General features: G+C 39.1%; 2 protein-coding genes and 1 pseudogene across 8 annotated transcripts in view; all 3 read left to right on the forward strand.

Moving 5' to 3' along the window:
- The window catches only part of LOC117997316 (mediator of RNA polymerase II transcription subunit 12-like), a 29956-nt gene extending 15988 nt beyond the window's left edge, over nt 1-13968 (forward strand). For 2 of the 7 annotated variants that reach the window (XM_034985576.2, XM_069498164.1), the window contains exons 28-41: nt 9-149; nt 387-507; nt 4891-5076; nt 5160-5247; nt 6185-6348; nt 7174-7297; nt 7827-7939; nt 8779-8920; nt 9559-9803; nt 11568-11775; nt 12197-12277; nt 12515-12654; nt 12969-13071; nt 13697-13968. In XM_034985576.2, the coding sequence (XP_034841467.2) occupies nt 9-149; nt 387-507; nt 4891-5076; nt 5160-5247; nt 6185-6348; nt 7174-7297; nt 7827-7939; nt 8779-8920; nt 9559-9803; nt 11568-11775; nt 12197-12277; nt 12515-12654; nt 12969-13071; nt 13697-13804 (1964 nt within the window). In that variant the 3' untranslated portion in view covers nt 13805-13968. Of the gene's footprint in view, nt 1-8; nt 150-386; nt 508-1751; nt 1794-4890; nt 5077-5159; nt 5248-6184; nt 6349-7173; nt 7298-7826; nt 7940-8778; nt 8921-9558; nt 9804-11567; nt 11776-12196; nt 12278-12510; nt 12655-12968; nt 13072-13696 lie in introns of those variants that run through there. The other 5 variants (XM_034985571.2, XM_034985573.2, XM_034985575.2 and 2 more) reach the window with 5 other exon arrangements.
- A 510-nt stretch (nt 13969-14478) lies between these two features.
- Nucleotides 14479-16206, forward strand: LOC138402297 (mediator of RNA polymerase II transcription subunit 12-like). Its single transcript, XM_069498445.1, has 4 exons — nt 14479-14604; nt 15370-15482; nt 15808-15905; nt 16164-16206. The coding sequence occupies exons 1-4, from the start codon at nt 14496-14498 to the stop codon at nt 16204-16206; spliced, it is 363 nt and encodes a 120-aa protein (XP_069354546.1). The 5' UTR covers nt 14479-14495.
- LOC138402298 (mediator of RNA polymerase II transcription subunit 15-like) lies at nt 16203-20533 on the forward strand (annotated as a pseudogene).
- Nucleotides 20534-22687: the final 2154 nt, after the last annotated feature.

The raw sequence follows: 22687 nt of genomic DNA on the forward strand, positions 1-22687 counted from the left end.
TACCGCAGGTCTATACAGCGTGTCGACGTCGCCCGGGCCGGGCGGTGCGGGCGCGGGCGTGCGGCTGTCCTGCGACCGCCACCTGCTGGCCGCGGCGCACAAGAACATCGGCGTTGGGCCTGTGCTTGCCACTCTTAAAGCTATTTTAAGTAAGAAATCATCCTTATCTTATCCTGTTTATGGCCGAAATTAGTAAAATCTCTCTGCATTATATCGATCATTTACTTAGCAACTTGTTATTTGTCAAACAATCCATGTTCTTTTTTGATATAATAATAATAATTTTGTACATTTCAGACATTAGTGAGAAAATCTTATGATCAATTTTTCAATTCTTTAGTTTCGTTATTGCTTGCAAAACTTCAATTATTTGCGTGTTTTGCCAGTGGTGGGGGATTCTACAGCTCGGGATGGCGGTAAACCTATCGGAAAAAAGTCTAGCGAACTGTCCCACATACTCGGTACCAGCGACACCGTACCAACTGACGCTCAACTTGATCTCATGTCGTAAGTACTCAAACTTTATGCAAAAAACATACAGACCCAGACATGACATATTTTTGCTTAAGATGTATAAGTCCCGGAAATTGTTATTGCGCTGGAACCATGTCTCTTTAACATCGAAATGTCGTCATTTTAACGTCAGCCGAAATTAAAATATACCATCAGCTCGAAACTTCAGTCTAGTGCTGACGTCACTAAAATGGTGGCCACGCCCATTAGTAACTAGTAAAACAGTAAATTGTCACACGCGAATCACGGGTCACAGCTGAAAATCAGCGCCCATCCAGAGCGCTGATTATATGCGCATTTGCGCATTGCGGTGATGATACAGAGCAAGAAGATGAGTTGCACACCAATACCGGGTGGTGCCACAGATAAACATTTTTTATTACGTCATTTTTTACAGTCCGGTATTTGACAACTAGTCAAATCAGTAATTTTTTATCAAATTTTTTATCTTGGCGCGTGGTGAAAATCGCAACTAACGTTGCCGTCAAGTGTCCCTCTTTGTTCTTGATTGAATACTCTAAAGCCTTTGTTCTCCAATAGCGCCCCCCTGTCAATGTCATTCAAGTGCCAAGAGAGCTTTGTCGCACTGTAGTATGCGAGATTCTATGGAATACCGGTATGTGACGACACAATCATTTGACGTGCTTTTTTAGTTTAATGGATAATTTAAAATGGTTATCACACATAAAACTAACAAAGGACGTGGATTTTACGTGTTTTGGAAGAAAGACCCTCTATTATAATCACTGAGAAATAATTTATTTTTGACATAGTCAAGTACCGTATTGAGTTGTGTTTGTTTGTAATCAAATAAATTCATTTTCTTTTCTGTCAGGGTACCTTACCAGTTACTACAGTATCAATATAATATGGCTGAAATAAATAATCAATCTATCTGTATTATTTTGCTAACTTACTATTAACTTAGTTCTTTGTCAGAGACCTTTTCTTGAGAAGACCACATCATTTTTAACAAATAACAACGTTAATAAGTAACTTTTCGACATTATTATAAATAGATCGAATATTGATTTGGGCGGTAAGTAATATCTTTCGATATATTATAGATAGATTGATTATTATTATTATTATTAGTCAAAAATCTGAAAATTTTGAAAATGCGTATAAAAATTAATATGATAATAAATAATTTATATAATATTTTAGGATGAAGCGAAATAACTCCTTTAGGTTTAAACAATACTTCAAACTGATAAGCAAATGTTTTTTATTCTTAGGATGGTAGATACAGAGATGAGTGGGGGCCATAGAACTCCTAGGTTTGTTTTTGATTTTATGAGTTATATGCACTTTCACGTACCTTTCATGGCTTCACGAGTGGTCGTTCTCATTCCTCATACAAATACATTTGTCTTGGAAATTGTCATTCAATCAACTTAATGTGGTAACTGTATTTATTTTGCGTATTTTTTTGCTTTGGAGGATTAACAAGGATACACAGGGTGTAACCAGAACGCTAGCAAAAACGAAGACAGGAGGTAGTACTGATGATTACTGATATGATACCAAAAAAACGTGAAGAAAATATTTAAAAATATCCTATATTTTGTAAAAGTTCACGATATATTGCAAATAAAACATCTGACTGAATAACGGTAGAGGTCAACGAACCAACGAAGAGTTATTGTCACGTCGTAGGTTGGGCATACATTGGGGCCGATTCTCTTGTACACAATCTCTAAACTAAACTAAATTAATAGGTCTAAATCTAGTGCTATCCTTTTCCGCAACATTATGAAAGGGATAGCAATAGACTTAGACGTGACATTTTAGTTTAGTACATTATATATTGTTATAGATTGTGTACAGCTGAATTAGCCACATTGTAGGGTTGAAAAATAAATCACTAAAACTATAAAATGAGGCTAACGGTTTTTGGTATTGCATTGTGTTTAGATAGTATAACGATAACGCTAAGTTTTTACTAGCGTTCTGGTTACAGTCTGTATAAAGCTTGAATTTCTCCTATGTTGATGTCGGTCCCACATGCGATTACACACTGGTGCTAATTTGGTTATACAGTACGCGGCAGAAAATAATGTACACCAGCCTTTAGAATGACATCTCGGCTTTGTAGAGAGTTCTCTCTGTCACTCAACGACAGAGAAAATGCTCTACAAATTCGCTATCTCCTTCTAAAGGTCGATGTTCATTACTTTCTGCCGCGTACTGTACACAATCTCTAAACTAAATTAAATTAATGCTATTATTTTTCTAATCACACCAAATATAAGTGGTGATGCAAAAAAGGTGGAGCGCGCACGTCTAGAAAATGTCGGGACTACTACTTTGACTTTACTCAGATTTAAGACAATTAAAACGAGACAGAATTATGAGATTGACAAAAATCCATGTCGAAGTCTGAGCAAAGTTCAAATACGCTGTATAGATCTCACCCTTAAAGCCTCTCAGTACGAAATAGTATATAACCGAGTATATAAATACATGACCGCCATCAGCCGCGTTGGTGAAATTCAGGTCTAAACAACGCTCAATACAATATCATTCCTGAAAAAAAATTACGCCAGATGAATATACTGCACTGGTGCAATGCTCAACTCTTACAAATATACTTTCAAAACTTCGCCGTGTGTGTTTTCTGACTTTTTAACTTGTCACATGTGTCGGTTTCCTTAAAACTGCACTAAAATCCTTGCAGTACCAAATACTCCTTGTTGCTTTGCTTCACTTGTTCCGCTAATTTGGTCATAACTCACTATTTGGGGCTGCTGTATATTTTAGCAAAGTTATTAATAAATAATTTATTTCTTAAAACTGATCAGAACTGTTAAAAGAAAATTTACCTATTAAATAAAACATGGCATTCAGACGTTTATATTTCATGCAACACTATACACGGGTCGTACTGTGACAAACCCGTAATCACGACCCATATATAATGAGAAAGTGTGTTTGTTTGTTGGTTTGTCCTTCATTCATGCCGCAATGGAGCAACGGATCAATGTGATTTTTGCATGGGTATACTTAAAGACCTGGAGTGTGACATAGGCTACTTTTTATCCCGCAAAATCAAAGATATCCCTAGCTAGTTCTCAATACATTAGTTTATGCGTTACAGTATAGGCGCGGCATAAGTTAGCATGAATTAATTCATACAACTACAATGCTTTGATCTGAGCCCCGTCCCAGTATTGCACCTATATTATTTAACCCCTATAGCAATACTCGTATACTCGCAATACAAAGGAAAGCATCATACAAAAAAATCATGTCAAATGCATTTTTTCATTATTGGTAATAGAAAAGACAAACGTTTTTTTGGTTTTCATGAAGTATTTGTTTTGTTCTCTTTCACTATCCTCGGTGCTGAAATTTTAGGGAATGATCATTTTATTTCACAACTACATATACAGCAATTCTGTGTGGGGGAAAAGTATAACTGGTATAGGCCGCGCAAAACAATTAATTCAATTTGATCTGGGAGGCATAATGACTGTGTATTGACACAAAAGTAGATTTTAGCCAGGTTTGTATATTTAATCTATGACCTGCGTAGAATGCCATGATGCAACCGTTGTTCAGATTGGAATACTTGTTTTGCGTTCACTGTATAATTTCCGTCAATCTAAGTTCACTCTATTAACTCAAACCTTTCTTTACCCAAATATGTAAATTGTTTCCTCATGTAAAATAATCTACTTTCCATCGTTAGTGTCCAAATGTAAATATCTTCTATGAAAACAATTTCTTTTAAATCTGTCCATAAAATTAATAAAAAAATCTGTCAAGTGCGACTCCGATTCGCACATGAAGGGTTCCGTACATCATATAAGAGGAGGAGGAGATATAGAAGCTGTGATAGCCTAGCGGTTAGGATGTCCGCCTTCTAATCGGAGGTCGGGGATTCGATCCCGGGCACGCATCAGAGTTATGTTCGTTTTAAGTAATTAAATATCACTTGCTTTAACGGTGAAGGAAAACATCGTGAGGATCTGCATGCCTGAGAGTTCTCCATAATGTTCCCAAAGGTGTGTGACGTCTACCAATCCGCACATGGCCAGCGTGGTAGACTATCGCCAAAAGACAAAACCCTTCTCACTCGGAGAGGAGACCCGTGCTCTGTAGTGAGCTGGCGATGGGTTGATCATGATGATGATGATGATCATGATTTGTTCTTACAGTGGCAATACACACTGTAAAAATTTAAACTTAAGCTTTTACGCTTCATGAGATACAACCCACTAACAGACAGATGCACAGACGAACGGACAGCGGAAACTTAGTAATATGGTCCCGTTGGCACCCTTCTGGTACGGAACCCTAAAAATTGTATCGTAAATTATTTTTGAAACTAAAAGTTTCAATAGCGTTCATGCGCTAACTACCCATTTCCAGAGGCAGTGGTGGCGTTGGATCAACCTTGTTGGACTCTTCGCAATCTCTGTCCTCATTGGCGCGGCGGGTGTTGGCTGAAATTTGTTCAGAGGAATGGGTGTTACAAAAATGCCTTCAAAATCCTGACGAGTTATACCAACCTGATATGCTGCTCGATTCCATGCTAACGCCGAGACAGGCCCAAAGGTAATTTAATATTATATTGGGCTTATTTCAATTGTTGCACCTCTAAAATTATGGCATAGATATTGATGAGTTCCCATTTTCAGATTGCTGCATATGATATGTTATCCCGATTCGGCCAGTCACACGCATCCGGATCTCGATCAAAAGACAATGATTACTCGTTTGCTTGAGGTAATATTATTATAATGATTTACCTATGTGTGTCGATTATCTCTTTTCCTTATGCTTAAAATTACAAAGGCCGACTGCACATGGATGCATTTTCGTACGAACACCCACGTACATTCCCGACTTTCTGAGTATTTGTTTCCGAGAACTTGTTGGGGTTTTTAAATACACTTTCATACGATGTACGTAATAAATGAATGTACGAAAATTTATTAAGTAACTAGGTTTACGGACATTAATGTTTGTGGGATTAAAGTGGGATCAAAAAAGATACAGATTCATCACGCAGCAAAGAGTATATCACGAAAGCGATGTTACTGGGACAGTGCCTATTTGACGGAGAAAAACGTATTCTGTCTTCGCTCTTAATTCGTATGACCTGTATTCATACGCGATACAAAGGAGAAAATGACAGATCCTGGCCCACCAATTTACACACAATATAAAATAATGATAATTATCCTAGTATTAAATAACCACATAAAAATTAAAAATTGTGATTTTAAACTTGCGGATGTTTTCATTCGTTTCACAATATTATAGGTAAATTGCATATAACCTAGAATCATTGTGACTTAAACTTAGATTTAATGAAAAACCGCAAGTTCTAGAGGTATTAAATCCTATGTTTAGTTATCAGTGATGAAACAGCAACAAAATGCTCCATAAAGCATACATGTAAACGACTTTTTAACCGACTTCAAAAAAAGGAGGAGGTTCTCAATTCGTCGGAATCTTTTTTTTTTATATATATTAAAATGGGTCACGGTTCTTATACATTCTGTTATTGTCCTTTGCATCCAAAGTGCTGTTAGCCAATTTTTTGGGCTAACATGTTAGGATCAAGTCCGTTTAATACCTGTGACAAAGTTTTATCGCGAAGGTTGTGCTGAATCTGCTGGTCTCTGGAAATTAAGGTAGTTACGAGTATATTTTTCAGAATTTGGAGCAATGGTCTTTACGGATGTCATGGTTAGACCTTCAGCTGATGTTCAAGCAATTCCCCAATGGATCTTCAGAGTTAAGTGGTTGGCTGGACACAGTAGCTCGTGCCGTCATTAATGTGTTCCAACAACCTGCGCCACCTCCTCCTGATAAAGACAGGTCAGTTTTATCGTAAATCGTATCTATGATTTTCTGATTAGATCTAGTAGATAGAGTACGCGGCAGAAAGTAATGTACATCGGCTTTGTAGAGCGTTGTCTCTGTCACTCATACCTATATGACGTTTTGTCGGTCTCAACGACAGAGACATTGCTCTTGAGAGAGCTATTGAGAGCCTCAATAGCTCAACGGGTAAGGAAGTGGACTGAAAACCGAAAGGTCGACGGTTCAAATCCCGCCCGTTGCACTATTTTCGTACCTACTCCTAGCACAAGCTTGACGCTTACTTGGAGAGGAAAGGGGAATATTAGTCATTTAACCAGTGATATTTACATGGCTAATATTCTTTTTTTAAAAAACTCCGCGGAATGAAGTCTGCTCTCTTCGTTTTGTATGGGATTAGGTAGAGATGGCGCTATATTAGATTGATTATGTGGATGCAGTATCATTCACCATTATGAAAGGGATAGCAAAAACCTATCATATTAGTTTAGTACTCCTGAAAGAACCCATAGTGTGAGTAAACTGATGATGCTTTAAATCTGAAAGTGTAAATGCTAACAATGCCGGAAACAATGCATTGATTGACTGTCGGGAAGGAATTGAAGCTTGTTTACGCGGACATATTTTATTTTAAAACTACCTACCTACATTATGTTCATAATAGTTGCACATACCTACCTAGAATATTAGACTAAGTATTAACTACAAAGGAATGTGCAGTGCTCAGACAAGCCGCCAAGCGCTTACGAGCACGAAGAAACCAATATTGTGTTTTTTCTTTTTGTGTGGAAAAGAAAAAAAAAAGGAGTATTTTCATTACAGAATGGGCACAGAGAGGGGCGTAGTCAGCACCAGCAAGTGGTCGGAGTCGGTGTGGCTGGTGGCGCCGCTCGTAGCAAAGCTGCCGCCCGCAGTACAGGGACGAGTGCTGAAGCAGGCCGGACAGGTATTGTTATCATCATCATCATCAGCAACCTATCGCCGGCTTACTATTGAGCACGGGTCTCCTCTCAAAATGAGAAGGGTTGGCCATATTCTACCACGCTGGCCAAGTGTAGATTGGCAGACTTATTGTTGTTATCACACTAATATACACTCTGTAAATCTATTAACAATAAAGTTATTTTAAATTAAATTAAATTAATATTATAATGGCGAAAGTTTGTGTTTGTAACTCTTTCACGCAAAAACTGCTGGACGGATTTGGCTGAAATTTGAATGGTGATAGATTATGCCCTGGATTAACAAATAGGCCATTTTCATCCCACAAAGTAGAGTTCCCACGGGATTTCTAAAATACCTAACGGTGTCATGTCGGTAACGTGACGAAGTCACGGGATAATATGGGTCACAGTGTAGTGTGTTTTATAAGTGTGTGATCTGTGGCAAGCTAGCACTTTGCAGTCGAAAAAAGAGGTTTTATTTATATAAATAGTAAACATATAAATAAAGTGAAATGAGTCATGTTTTGTCAGATATTGGAGAGCGGTTGGGGCGCGGGCTGCAGCGGCGGTTGCGCGAGCGGCAGCGGCGGCGGCGGCGGACCGCATCGCGACTGCAAGAGCCACCAAAGCCCAAGTTATAAAGGGTAAGACATTATTCTTTCTCTCTCTCTTCCCTTCTCTCTCTTCCCTTCTCTCTCTCTCTCTTATCTTCTCGGTAGGAACGGCATCCGAACCAGTGGTAACTTAAAAACTACCCGACTATTCAAAAGCACTTGTAAAAAGTTTACTTGAATAAAACATATTCTATTTCCCTCCCCCCCCCCCCCATTCTCTGTTTCTCGCTACGTTTCTCCTGCGTCCACTGCCCTTGCCCTTCCGGCGTGCGTGTTCCTGCCATGTATAACCTAAATACCTACAAGGCAAAAGTCATCTAGACATGAGCGCTCAAACCTAGACCTCATCATTGTTTATAAATACAAGCCTTTCTTACAATAAAATTAAATAAATAACGACCGGAGTAATAATTGCAGGGAGACTTGCGAGAGGGTGACAGTGACGCCTTGATTATTACGTCAACTGTCGCCTTCCGCGCAACTGTACCTCACGAGCTGTCTTAGTGAAACGGTATACTTGCAGAACGCTAGCAAAAACATTGCGTTATTGTTATACTACCTAAACACAATCCAATACCAATAAACATTTGCCTCATTTTGTAGTTTTAGTGATTTAGTATTTTTCAAACGCGCAGAGTATAGTGTGCTAAACTCGAGTCAATGCCCCGCCTACGACGCGGCATTGACTCCGAGTGGCCTACTTAGGCAACGTTCGTTGACCTCTAGCGTCAGTCAAAATTATAGGATTTTATGAATTTTTTCGCGTTTTATTTTTGTGGTATCATATCAGTGATCATCAGTACTATCACCTGTCTTCGTTTTTGCCAGTGTTCTGGTAACACCCTTTATTTAAATGTTTGCTGTATTAGGTCGGCCGGTGCGGGTGGTGGGGGCAAGCGAGGAGTAGGCGGGGGCGGGAGCTGTTCTTGCGGCGCTTCCGCAGTTCGCCTTGCAAATGAACCACTGTTGTCCCTCGTCTTGACTTGTTTACGAAATCAAGATGACCAAAAAGTAAGCGAACGTTTATATCCGTTACGATTATTTGTACAATGGGGATCCATAGGCAAAACTGATCATAGAGGGCGCCACAAGAGGTCCGGCCAGTGTCAAAATTAACATTACAGTGCGACAAGGCTCTCTTGGCACTTGAATGATACTGACGGGGGGCGCTGTTGGTGAACAAAGGCTTAGACATTTCAAACAAGAATAAAGGGTACACTTCACGGCAAACGAGTTCCGATTTTCGCCACGCGCCAACATTGCCTTGTCGCACTGTATTTAAATATTTTTTATACTGCACTGCATTTGTTTTGTTTGTTTGCTAGCTTTGCTAAGAATCAACAATATCGATACAATATACGATTGTTTCGTGAATTATTTAAAGATGTATGATACCTGGAAGCTCGTACAACTAAAACTATGGCGTTTGACAGCTCATTTCTTTTCACTGGCTTTACAGCTCTGGGTTCTAGATTTAGCACCTCGGTATAGCCGGTTCCATCCGGATACTACTTATATGGCCGGTTCACTTATGCGCCACCTGTCGGGATAAGTTGGCAGTTGTAGATCCAAATTGTTATTACATTATATTCATGTAGCTTTGGAACCCTGTTGAATGATAATTGAATGATAGAATGATGTTTCCATAGGAAAGCCTCCTAAGTTCAATCCACGCGCAACTCTCTCATTACCTGACGCACGCGCGCGACCACGAACGCAACGCGTGCGGCGACGCGTGGCACGACGAGGCCGCGCCCGACGCGTTGCAATTGCGTTTCTCGCTGGCGGGCGGCATGTTCGACGCCATCCGCCGCTCCTATCAGCTCACCGCTGATTGGGCGCTGCTGCTTACGCAACTCGTCGCGCACCAGCTCATTGATGCGTACAACAATAGGTAAAAATTTAATTAAGTATGTACCTTCAATAAAAGTGAACTTATTGTGGTCAATTATCTTATTTTGTTGTCTAGCTTAGAGATTAAACTAAAGCGATTAAATCAGATAATACGTCCTTTGCCTCATCAGAAGGCTTTAATGACCGCATCCAGTTTCTATCTTGTGACCATTCTAACTTATGCCCGCGATTTCGTCCGCGTAGACTATACAGATTTCAAACACCTATTTTACCCCCTTAGGAGTAGGATTTGAAAAATCCTTTTTAGCAAATAATCGTAATAGCTATCTGCATTCTGCATGCCAAATTTCTGCTCGATCCGTCCAGTAGTTTGAGCTGTGTGTTGATAGATCAGTCAATCACTTTTTCCTTTTATACATTTAAGATTTATTTATTTTACACGATCCAATCAAACTGAGTCCCGTAAACCGTGTAATATAGATATTACGGAAAAAGATAATATGCCTCTAGTTTTTATGCATTCCTCTATTTTCGGATTTATAATATTAGTTTAAAACAGTAATATTAACTGTACACCATCGATGAGTTCGTTGTGGGTCCTTCTCAGACTGGGCGCGTTTGGAACCCTCGGTTTACGTATTAATTATCAATACTAACACATTGTTTTAATTCATTTCATTTTTCATCATTCATTCATTTAAATTCAGCAAGTGACAAACAGAAAGTGTATACAATAATACCCAATCTGAATAAATGATTTGAGTTGAGTTGAGTTTGAGATAACGTCACAGAGACGTCGTCACGTCGCGAGAGAGCGAGAAATGTATACGAGAGACGCAGCGACAGAGCGGGAAGAACGCATTTCGTTAGAGTGCAATTAATTCGACCGTGTTATATGGTTATCTTGTAAACAGTCTATACTGGTAAATTATAAATGATGATCCGCCCAATTAGCCTTGACTCGGTCGTATCTTCAAAAAAAAACTGTCATTTTTGTATGTATTGTATATTTCACTACATCACATGTCTAACTTCTAATCACACCTCATAGTATCGATAGTCAACATTCCAAAACTACGCAGCAAGTCGGAACCATTGGGAAAGCTCGGTGCTATCTTCCTTGTTCCATCGCAAAGATCTAATATTCATCGTTACTTGCCTTATATCACGGTGAAACTCTTTCACAACTCTCACACCGCTTCTAAGTTCTGGGCTCCTGGTCTCTTGATCTTCAAATCTTACACGTGTATGTGACGTCAAACGTTGCTTAACTGTCATTTTTGCCGACCTTTTTCTGAAAAGTGGTTAACTGCAAAAAGTAGTTTTTGAGTTATCGTCAAAAAAGTGGGAATTTTCAAATACTAATGTTTCTAAAAATTATGCCAATAAAAGGACCAAGGTTTTTAGTATGGTCCTACGTAGCAAACTTGTTAGAAACATGAGTTTTTCTAAATTCGCGTTTTGTTGGCGATAACTCACAAACTATTGTTTGAAGTTATCCTCTTTTCAGCAAATGTACCTTCAGCAGCACTGTGTTTTTACAGTGTTCTAGCATGACATGCTATTTTTGGTGTTTGGTGTGTGTTTAGGGCTTTGATGGTACTAATTTCGAATAGTGTAAACAATTTTTAAACTCCACAGAGAGACAAACGAATAATAAATTATATCAAAAATTTATATCACAAAATGCTTTTCGCGCATGGTTAGGATTTCAATGTCATAGAGAACCAGGGCGCTTAAGTCACGATAGACTTGCTGCGTAGCGAGGCCCCACGATTGTGTGTCTACAATAAATTTATTGTAGTCTGTGTCACAGCAACTTGTTCACGACACTGATCGACATGCTCGCCACTCTGATACACTCCACGCTGGCCGAGGGCAGCGACGACAACAACCGGAAACACTACCAGAATCTGATGAAGAAATTGAAGAAGGAGATTGGCGACCGCCACGGCCCGAGCGTTCAAGCCGTCCGCCAGCTTCTGCCTCTGTCAAAAAATACAATTATTGAGGTATATTAACATGGATCACTAATATATAATACTTTAGGTTTCCTTAGCTTACTTAAAAAATAAACAAAGCGCAAAAACCTCGAAAAAAGGCGTAAGTGATTCGATTTGCCCGGTGCTTCAGACCTTCTGGAGTTTCACTTCAAAACTTGACTTCAATACATTCATAACTCAGAAGTAAGAACTGTTAGAAATTTTAAACTTTTTGAAATGAACGGTATAAAAGTATAAAGTGCGACTCTGCTCAATCGCTGTAACATCCAGTCAGCAATTTTGATTTTTGACAAATATTCGGGTGGAGAAGCGCACTTTATTCTTCATGATTCTTCCCTCTTTTTAAAAATATCATAAAATATAAAAAAATATTTTTTCTTGTAATTTATTGACCTTATTTTCTTGAAATATTAATGTTAAGAGTTTTCAGGTAATAGCTTGCGAACCTCTTGGTTGCCTGGTGGACCAAAAAGGGAACAAAATTACAGGGTTCGACAGCGACAAAAAACAGGTAACGATCTTCCAAATATAGTCCGTGAAAAATGACTCCTCACCCGCCATTTTAACTCTATAGGTCAACTGTCATATCAAAAGTACGGTTCACCTTTAAAATAAGGACTAAAATCGTACTTTTGACATGAAATTTGACACAAAAAGTTAAAATGGCGCGTGAGGAGTTAAATTTTACGTGGTATACATGAGCTTAGGATTTGAATAGTTCACATTATTTAAACAAGTGTTTTCACAGGGTCTACGACTAACAGATAAGCAACGCGTCTCAAGTTGGGAGCTAGTAGAAGGCGGCAGGAATCCCGCCCCACTGTCTTGGGCTTGGTTCGCCGCAACCAAGATAGAAAGGAAACCGCTCACGTATGAGAATGCGCACAGGTAATTTAAACCGGTGACAAATTAATAAGTGTAATTTGGGAGCTTCAGAAATTAAAATAGGTTCCAAAATTAGTACGATAACAACTAATTCCTGGCATCTAAAAAACACAACAACCTGATAAGCATCTTTAATTATAAATTGAGATGATGATGATGATGACGATCTCTCTGAATCGGCTCATGAAATAACTTTCATTTTGTATGGCATACCTTTTCCAGCGTAATTGTATAATATGTCTATGTATTCTTATTATGATCTCTCTCTCTCTCTCTGTTAATGATATGCCAGATTAAACATCTTTTTTTTCTTTTAGATTATTAAAATACCACACGCACAGCCTCGTGAAACCCCTAAGCTATTACTTAGAGCCACTGCCCTTACCGCCAGAGGACCTCGATGCGAACGATAGCAAGCAGGTACGAATATTTTCATGCTATAATAACATTATATAATTATAATATCAAATGTTTAAGTACTAAAAGGCAACGAATATTTTCATGCTATAATAACACAAAATATATAATTTAAATATCAAATGTTTAAGTACTAAAAGGCACCGCTTGATCTGCCGCTAACTTCACTCATAAGGCGCCATCGGCGGACGAAGGATCGAGTCCGACTTACTATCGCTGGCGATCACCCTGTGTAGATTGGCCTATAAGCCTGGCCGCACCAGCGACAGCCACAAACGCCGCCACCTGAAGCTAGAAACGGCTACAAAGGTGGCTGACGCGCGCGACAGCCACTTGTAGTCGGTGGTAACACTTGCGGTCGGCGGCCGCTACTTTTTAACCCATGCTTGCAGTATCATAATGGACTGACGATATAATTGCACTGCTGCTGATAAAAAAGGCGTCGTAGATGACGAAAATACGAAAATAAAGAGTATATCGAATTTGGTGGCACGGCGAGTCTATCGCGATTCTCTCGTCCATGGAAATGGTGCCTAATTGGAACACTGAAGTTGTGAAGAAAGTTAGCAGTAGGAATGCATACCGCACGCATGATAAATAATATCAACAGTAAAAATCTTTTGTGTAGGATAATGGAAGCTTGGATTCAAGCCCGACTGGCTCTGGAAAGGGACGTAAGATGTCGTGCAAGATGGGCAACAAAATTAGCAAAAAGCCCAAGCCAACGACGCGGTAAGGTTCAAGTTAAAGACTGAGCAAAGCAAGGCTCTCAGGGTCTACACTTTCTCTATCCATAAATGTATCTGTCAAAGCCTTGTAACTTCTGCAATAATGAAGTGACTATCTATACCCTATCCGCGGAAGGAAGTTAGTAATCACATACAAATATGATGGAGGCAAAAATCTCAGACTGGGTGCTACCATTTTTAAACACCAACCAATCACAAACGTCGGGTTGATCATGATGATGATGATGAATCTAATCTAAGGGGTTGAATTTTCAAAAAATCCTTTCTATGCAAATGTCTACGTCATAATCATCTGCATGCCGAGTTTCAGCCCCGATCCGTCCAGTAGAAGCTGTGCGTTGATAGATCAGTCAGTCAGTCAGTCAGTCATATTTTCCTTTTATATACATACTAGGTGATGCCTTTGGCTTCGCCCGCGTGGATTTAGGTTTTAATATCCTATGGGAACTCTTCAATTTTCCGGGATAAAAAGTAGCCTATGTTGTTCCCTGGGACCTGGGATGCAAGCTATCTTTGTACCAAGTTTGTCAAAATCGTATGAACGAATGGGAATAATAGGAAATATTTTATATTGTTTACGCATTTATATTATTAAGTATGGAAGTATGCATATAGGTTGGTTATGCACTTGTGGTACAACCTGTTATTGTGTGACAGACGAACGGCGCGGGGGGCGGCATGGGGCCGGGAGCGGCGGCGGGCGCGCAGCAGCCGCAGTTCATGCAGCAGCAGCAGTGGTTCCCGCCGCCGGGGGCCGGCCAGGGCTACTACAACCAATCCGGTGCCGGTTAGCGTCATCACTTTACTATTGTCGTTCTGTTTTTGATACTTAGTTAATAAGCGGTTAGCTGCCTAAAGAAGGCATTTTTGGGGTAAGGTCCTTACCGTAAGGGGGCCATTCAAAGCATTAGGTAAACAGAATTTTAGTTGAGCCCTTCTTCTATCACTACCCTTATTACAAATGCGAGAGTGTGTTTGTTTGTTGGTTTATTAATTTGTTTGTTTATTGGTTTGTCATTCAATCACGTCGCAACGGAGCAACGGATCGACGTGATTTTTTTGCATAGGTATAGTTAATAGACCTGCACGCCTAACATGCGCACCACGAGAAAATTTTGTCTACGCATTTACTCGTCTTATTTGTATGAAAAAACACGAGATAATGCGTAGACAAAATTTTCTCGCGGGGCGCATGTTAGGCCCTCTGGAGAGTGATATAGGCTACTTTTATCCCGGAAATCAAAGAGTTCCCACGGGATTTTTAAGAACCTAAATCCATCAGCTAGTTAGTTTGTTATATATTTTTTAATCTATTCAAGTTTCTTTTTTTGTTATTCATTATTCGTCTACCTGATGAACTCGTCGAATTTCCCTACTTGAGTTATTTCTAACTTAACCATGAAACGTCGCCCCGGTCACCATGTGCTCAAAAATAAGCAAAGCAAAGATCTGCTTACGTAATACTTGAATGGCCCCTTATCGTCAACCTACTGTTCATGTGTGGTATCTGTGGTATATGCAAGTGAGAGCGTTAAACATGAGCATTCTGTAGGTGCCGGCGTGAGCCCGCGCGGCGTGGCGCCTCCGTCGAACACGCAGTCGAAACAAGCGCTCAGCAACATGCTGCGTCAACGGGTGCCTTACTCACAGCTGTCACAGATGCAGGTATAAACGAATAAATATAGATGTAAACCGGCTCCAACCAGCTATTTTTGTTGGTCTATGTCCGAGTAGTTTCAATCCCATCTGTTTAGTGCAACCGCACTAAACCAGTCACCGCCATCGTGACGCGTGTGTGATTATTCTCGGTGCATCGGGCGCCCACAACAAACTGTTTGTAATTAACTAAGCTAAGTAAACCAGTGCCTTAATTTCAGAATTTACTGTATCCTTCCCTTTATTGTAGGTCATCCTGACCTGAAGAAGGTCCTGGATACTTGATATGATATTCAATAGTTATAACATTTGTCTTTGTTTTCGTACCGAACAGGGCGGTGGGTACCCCGGAGCGCCACACCCGCGCGGGCCCTATCCGCGGCAGGGCATGCGGCAGATGCAACCCAACCAGATGGCACAAATGCAACCCAAGTGAGAACCCTATCTATACTTATAATAATCCATATCTATAGTTAACATAAATGCAAAAGTGTATCTGTCTGTCTGCTAACTTTTCGCGCTCATCCGTTAACCGATTTTCACGAATTTAAGGAAATTATCCATTTTTTTTTAAAGTTATAGCATGTATGGAAAAACGGTACTTATTGGTACCCAATGATATGAAAAAGTAATTATGAAAGTATGTGATTGTATAAAACAGTCTTGTGATAAATTTCTCGTGATTTTATGTCAAATGAACCCATGGGCGGTATGGGAGGAATGGGGCCAATGACTCAAATGGGCGGCGTCCAAAGTGGTCCCAATCAGATGGGAGCAGCTCAGATGGGCGGCGGACAGATGGGGGGTGGACAGATGGGGGGTGGACAGATGGGAGGCGGACAGATGGGCAGCGGACAAATGAGCGGTGGACAGATGGGCGGAATGAGTGGGCAGATGTTTGGCGGACAGTACGGCGGGATGCAGCAGGGTTATGGCTATGGGCAGCCGATGATACAGGGAGGACAGCAGCAGATGTTGAATCAGGTACGCTAGTACGCTCGCAAAACAATATTTTTAAACTACAGAATAGGCTTGCGTTTGACACGGACCGGACCCCACCTAGATGGAAAAACGCTAAGTCAAAGAAGAAGAATGCATGATTGTCGTCAAACGCGGCTTGCGTTCATCATGACGTTGACAATCATGCCTTAGAAAAGCATGAGGTCTCAGTTGGAGCGTGCTTGCCTAGAAGATACCTATTCACTGTTGCCTTGAAGTTACTTAAGAAAAAACGTTTCGTGCGGGTAGATTGGATGTCGACCACATAAGGATGTGAACGCACATTGTTTGTCACTTAAGAACACTATCTCTCTTTTGGTCCCAAGTTGTACGTGAGAGCATATGCTACTTCAATCCAGATTTATAGGCGGACACATACTCAAGAGCGAGATGTGTGATATTTTGACAACGAAAAACCAATCATCATTATTTTACTCACAGTTGCCCAAAAATTTGCTCTAAAATATTAAAAAAATAAAGACATGAAATAAAATTATTTTAGAATAAACAATGAAGTAATCCATAAAGGAATATTTACAAAGTAATTAGCAATCTCCCACAGAAATGAGTTTCTATATTATTGCTCTTTCTTCTTCTAGGGAATGGGCCAAAGCGGGCAAATGGGTCAAATGGGCCAGCAGGTTAACCCAATGGGTCAGAGTGTAAATTCGATTGGACAAAACGTTGGCCAAATGAACCAAGGGGTTGGTCAGTCTTCACAAATGCCGCAGGGCATGGGTCAAATGGGCCAAGGGATGGGTCAGATGGGGCAAGCGATGGGTCAAATGGGCCAGATGGGGCAGGGTGGCGGTATCGGCGGTATGAGCACTCAGACGGCGCCGATGGGGCCTCAGGGGGGCAACGCCATGGGTGGGTTCCCGGGACAACAATCATTCCAGCAGGTATGTTTTATGAGATTTTACTTTATTATAATATTATTTAGAGGTTTATTAGCGTCGATTCGGATGTCTTTCTCTATAAATTTAGAGTATCTGCATCTTATTCTTTTTGCCATTGCTAAATCCAAAAGGACGGAAAATGGATTTAAAATTATCAACTTAAAATTTTAGTGCTGCTCTACAAAAACACTATCCTCAAGACTGGCACAAGGCACAAAGCTTCACAGTTTTAAATTAAAATCAGTTTGTCTGTCCTTTTCTTATTACATTGATAAGTAAAAGATGTGAATACTCTAAAATTTAGTTTCCATTAGAATCAGTAACATACTTCTAAAACGAATTTTTATGGTTTTCGAAAACGTAAGTCGATGTGGTACACACAGCGCTACTTGAGAAAACTTTGAAATGTATGTGGTAAAAGGTTTTAAGTGGCTTGAATGCCTATTTTATTCTGACCTTTGTAATATCGAAACTCACGAAAACTAACAAAGTTTTCGAGCTGTGATAAGTCCATATAAGGGCACAGAATGGGATCATTTATCCCTTTCAAAGATAATAATTGTCATCGAAACTTATTTCCACGTGTTTTATTGTTAGAACATGAGGGTGGCCGTGCGAGCCAAGAGGCGTACCTGGCTCAGCAGAGGCAAAATGTAAGGCCGCATATAGCAGGTAAATATTTATTTATTTAAAAAAATTGGTTCTAACTTACTCAGTATGATAGCTATAGCTCACTATAAACCTTGAAACAAAATTAAGTCCTGACCTTACTCTGTTCACCTTGGTTCATATGAATGCAATGATATTTGTAACCCGGGAAATATATATAAAACCTAACCTTTAGGGCATAGACCTTCTATATAGATGACCATATATAAAAGGAAAATCTGACGACTGACAGATCTATCAAAGCACATGTCAAACTAATTGGACCGTTCACAGGCTGAAATTTTGCATGCAGATAGCTATTATGATGTAGACATCCGCTAAGAAAGGATTTTTTGAAAATTCAATCTCTAACGGCGATTACGCACTGCGCTTCCGTCATCTGAGTTCTATGCGTCATCCGTGAGATGAGAATACCACGAGGGTATCTACGACATATTTATATCATAAGCTACCATACAAAACAAACAGGAACGTATTTTCTCGGACTCAGATCGGATAAATGCGTAACCACGCAGAGGGTAAAATAGGGGTTTGAAATTTGTATAGTCCACGCGGAACGAGTTCGCGAGGATAAGCTAGTTTTCTTATAACACTTGAATCTATGCCGAAGGCGCGATCATCAGCTAGTATTAAATAGTTTTTTTAAATAAAATCTTGTTCATTAAAGCAAGCACCAAACGTAACATGGGTGGTATGGGTGGTGCCGCGCACGCCCTACCCGAGAGCGATGCAGCCGGCTCAAGCGGGCCAGTACCCGCAGATGGCGCAACAACAACGCATGCGGCAGCAGATGCTAGCATGCAGCAGCAGCAGCAGCAGGGCCCCTTACATCAGCACTTGCAGCAACGACAGTACCAGCAACCGTATTAAGAGAAGCTTACCTGGTTCGCCCTCCCAGCGCTCTCCATACAAACGTGGTTTGATTCTCATTTGAATATTAACTAATCAAAGTTGTCTAACATGCTATCTACTTTCTAATAATACTGTACTAGAAACTAATATCTAGGGTTCATCCATCCATATTTCCGTAAAAATGTGTAATCTCAATGTTACGCGCGTTCGAAGATTTGTATAAATCTTGTTAAATATTCAAACGAGAACCAAACTACGTTTCTTTAGAGCGCGCTGAGAATAAACTACTTTTAACTTATCAAACGCATACCAATGTAGAAAGTAGAAACGAATCAAAACGAAGCAGCGTTAATCATTGTTTATTACCCACGTGTTATACACAGGTATATGTGTAAGTGAGGTTGAATGATTAATTGCATCGATTTTCTTTATTGGCACGCGTTATACCGATAATCAAAAAAACTGTTTCAATTTATCTATCTTTTTAATCATGTCTTAGGAATGGTGCTAATTTGGTTGTACCACTATCTCTAATTTAATGAGTTGTCATGTTGTACAATGTTTCCTTCAAAAGGACAGCATTGCATTGATTTATTGATTGATTATTAGATCTGTCAATTTAGAGCTTGTATGCAACCAGAGTATCACCATTACATAATTAAAAATTCTGGAAGCATACTTTTTTTTTTGTGGAAACATTTTAATTTATTAGGCACCTGTCTTTCTAAGAGAAATATGTTATTGCATACTTATTTATATTACATAATAATAATAATAATTATAATTATAATAATAATCATCTTTATTTCAGATATTACATCCATTTTGTTAGTACATAGGAATACTTATTTTTATTTTTATATCTATGACTTGTTTGTACATAACATAAGTATTTTTGGAATTTTAATTTTAAAAAGCTATTCTTTTCTTTGCAGATGTAAAATGCTGTTATTAAGTTTCTTTTCTTTTTTTAAAGATTTTATAATACTTGCATATTTTTCACTTTAGGGAATATTTCATTATAAATTGAATTAAAAAAAAAATGAATTTAGTGCATCCATTTTATTATATTTCATAAGACTCATTTTGCTACATCATTTTATTTTTGTCCCTTTTATTTTTATGCCTTTGGGGGCGTCCATAAATTACGTGAGATGTTTAAGGGGAGGAGGAGGTCGAGTCAAATCTCATCTAATCTCACGTTGGAGAGAGGGGGGGTCTCGGCAAATATCACGCAATTTTTTTTCTGATTGAAAAAAAAAAAATTATACTATTTTGGTCCTTTTAATCCAGATTGTACATGCTTAAGATATTCTATTGTCAAACTTTTATTGCACTTATAACTCTCAGCAATATTGATTACTAGTCTTAACTAGTCGTAAATAAAAGCACGAAGCAAATTTTTTTCTTTTTACAATAACAATCCAACGCGTTTACGTAAGAAACCCAGATTTTGAGAAATCTCACGTGAGATTGGGGGTTGGGCGAGGGGGGAGGGGGTTGAATAAAATCTCACGACATCTCACCAGGGGGGAGGGAGGGACAGAAAATTCAATAAAAACACCTCACGTAATTTATGGACGCCCCCCTTACACATTTTTATTATTTGAAATCAATTTTAATTAACTGACAATATTGTTAGCTCTAAACTAGCGGCACGCTATGATGGCGGTTTGACGTTTGTCCGCTCATGAAGTTCCGTATTATTGATTAACGACTTTGAAGGGAAATAATTGTATTACTTTATTGACGATAGTGATGTGCAGAGATTCATAAATTTTATCGAATGTAGTTTTAGGTTTAGGACTCAAATTATTTATTAAATTGATTTCTTAAATGGTATACAAGTGTAGAAAAATCAGTTTGCACCATTTAAGTGGGTGAATGTACTTGTGAATATGAACAATTTTCACTATGTGGACAAAACCTCTGAAATCGCAAAAAAATATCAATAAATTTTTAAAAATGGAATCTAATACGATCGTCACATAGGATCGCTGGCTAGCACAACTACTACCTCCGGCAAACTCGCGTCAATGCTCAATGCAAAACAAAGCAGTTTCGAATTGGACGTTGCTTCGAAAAGTATAAACTGTCAGTGCAATGCGATTGTGATATAGTTTGACCTGGCTTTGGATTTCAAATATTGATACTGCATTACTGTTGACCCTTGCTCGTTAATTTGGACTCTGTTCAAGCCCTTTGTGTGTGGATTTCCGTCGATATGACCGAACGTACGCAGCGAACTGTTCTAAATAGTCAGACACGTGAGTTCCTAATACGCCTTCGTAACTATTTCGATCGTGAAGCTCAAAATGGAGGGCCAATTTTACCTATAACGTCAGTGGTTGAACGCGTAGCTGATGCGCTTAATATTGGACAACGAACTGTTAGACGGATAACTAAAAAAAAATATGGCGAGACTGGGCACAGAAGAAAATAAACTTCACACACCAAAAAGAGAAAAACGAGCAAAACCAGTCGTAGGCATCGATAGCTTTGATGCCGATGCTATCCGAGAGACATGTTTACGGCTACTATTTACAGAAGGAGTATCCAACAAGAAAAAAGTTGGTGCATTCACTGAAGGAAGCTGGATTATTCTTCGGTGGGGAAAGTTCTTTAACGAAGATTTTGAAGACCATTGGATTTCGATACAAAAAATGTAACAAACGCAAAATATTGATGAAAGATTTGATATAGCGATGGCAAGTGTATACTTTTTTACGGCAAGTTGAAAGAAATCAAAAATTGGCAAAATGTTGTGTTTTTTGATGAAACATGGCTTATGCTAACCATACTGTAGGCCGTTCTTGGAACGATGACACAGCAGCATCTACTTCCAAAGTTCCTGTAGGAAAAGGATCGCGACTTATAATTTGTCACGCCGGAACCATCAACGGGTTTGTCGAAGGTTCTCTCATGGCTTTTGCGTCAAAAACCACTGGAGACTATCATGAAGACATGAATGGAGAAAAGTTTACCTGAATGGTTTACCTCAATGTTGTGTAGCCTCCCGTGAACCATCTATTATAATTATGGACAACGCCCCATACCACTCGATGCAAAATTGACAAGCCACCTGCCCAATCCCAAAGAAAGCTGATATCGGCGCATGGCTTCGTAAAAATGGCGTAGATGCAAACATGAATATTTAAAGCGAATTGAGTACGTCTTTTAAAAGAAACAACCCAACCAAGATCCGATACGTCATTGACGAAATAGCATTAGAACATGGGCACAGAGTATACGTTACCGCCTTACCATTGTGAGTTATAATGCGATTGAGTTGGTGTGGGCTCAAATTAAGGTATCTGCAAGACACAATACAGACCCCCCATTTACCACAAAAAAAAAATGCTAAAATTATTAGAAGAAGCTTGTGAACATGTGTCTAAAGGAGACTGGGAAAAGGTTGTGAATAGACCAGTTAAATTAATAAGGGAAGATTATGAAATAGATGTGAAAATAGATAATATTATAGAAAACGAACATATAATTATAATGTATGTGATTATAGCAGTGACGACCAGTGAAAATAGTAGTATGGACGAATCTGATTAATTATGGCCTTTTGTGGCACCTGTTTCGGTATCTTTGTATTCATATGTGTCTGTGTGCATATAAAGTATGTATATTCATTTTCGTTCAAAATATTCAGTTCGTTCAAATAAATTAAATAAACATATACATTTTGTTTTATTAAACCTATTTAATCAGGTACAAAAACAAAACTTAATTGTTTTTGTTCGAGAATAAATTGACATTTCCACATCACTATTGTAATGTGTCAAA

The sequence above is a fragment of the Maniola hyperantus genome, chromosome 4 (genome assembly GCF_902806685.2).
Source record: "Maniola hyperantus chromosome 4, iAphHyp1.2, whole genome shotgun sequence".
Classification (NCBI taxonomy): Eukaryota; Metazoa; Arthropoda; class Insecta; order Lepidoptera; family Nymphalidae; genus Maniola; species Maniola hyperantus.

Coding starts and splice junctions, on each gene's coding strand:
- LOC138402297 (XM_069498445.1), top strand. CDS start 14,496: ATGGGGCCGGGAGCGGCGGCGGGCGCGCAGCAGCCGCAGTTCATGCAG. Junction 14,605..15,369: donor CTACAACCAATCCGGTGCCG/GTTAGCGTCATC, acceptor AGCATTCTGTAG/GTGCCGGCGTGAGCCCGCGC. Junction 15,906..16,163: donor ATGGCACAAATGCAACCCAA/GTGAGAACCCTA, acceptor CGTGATTTTATG/TCAAATGAACCCATGGGCGG.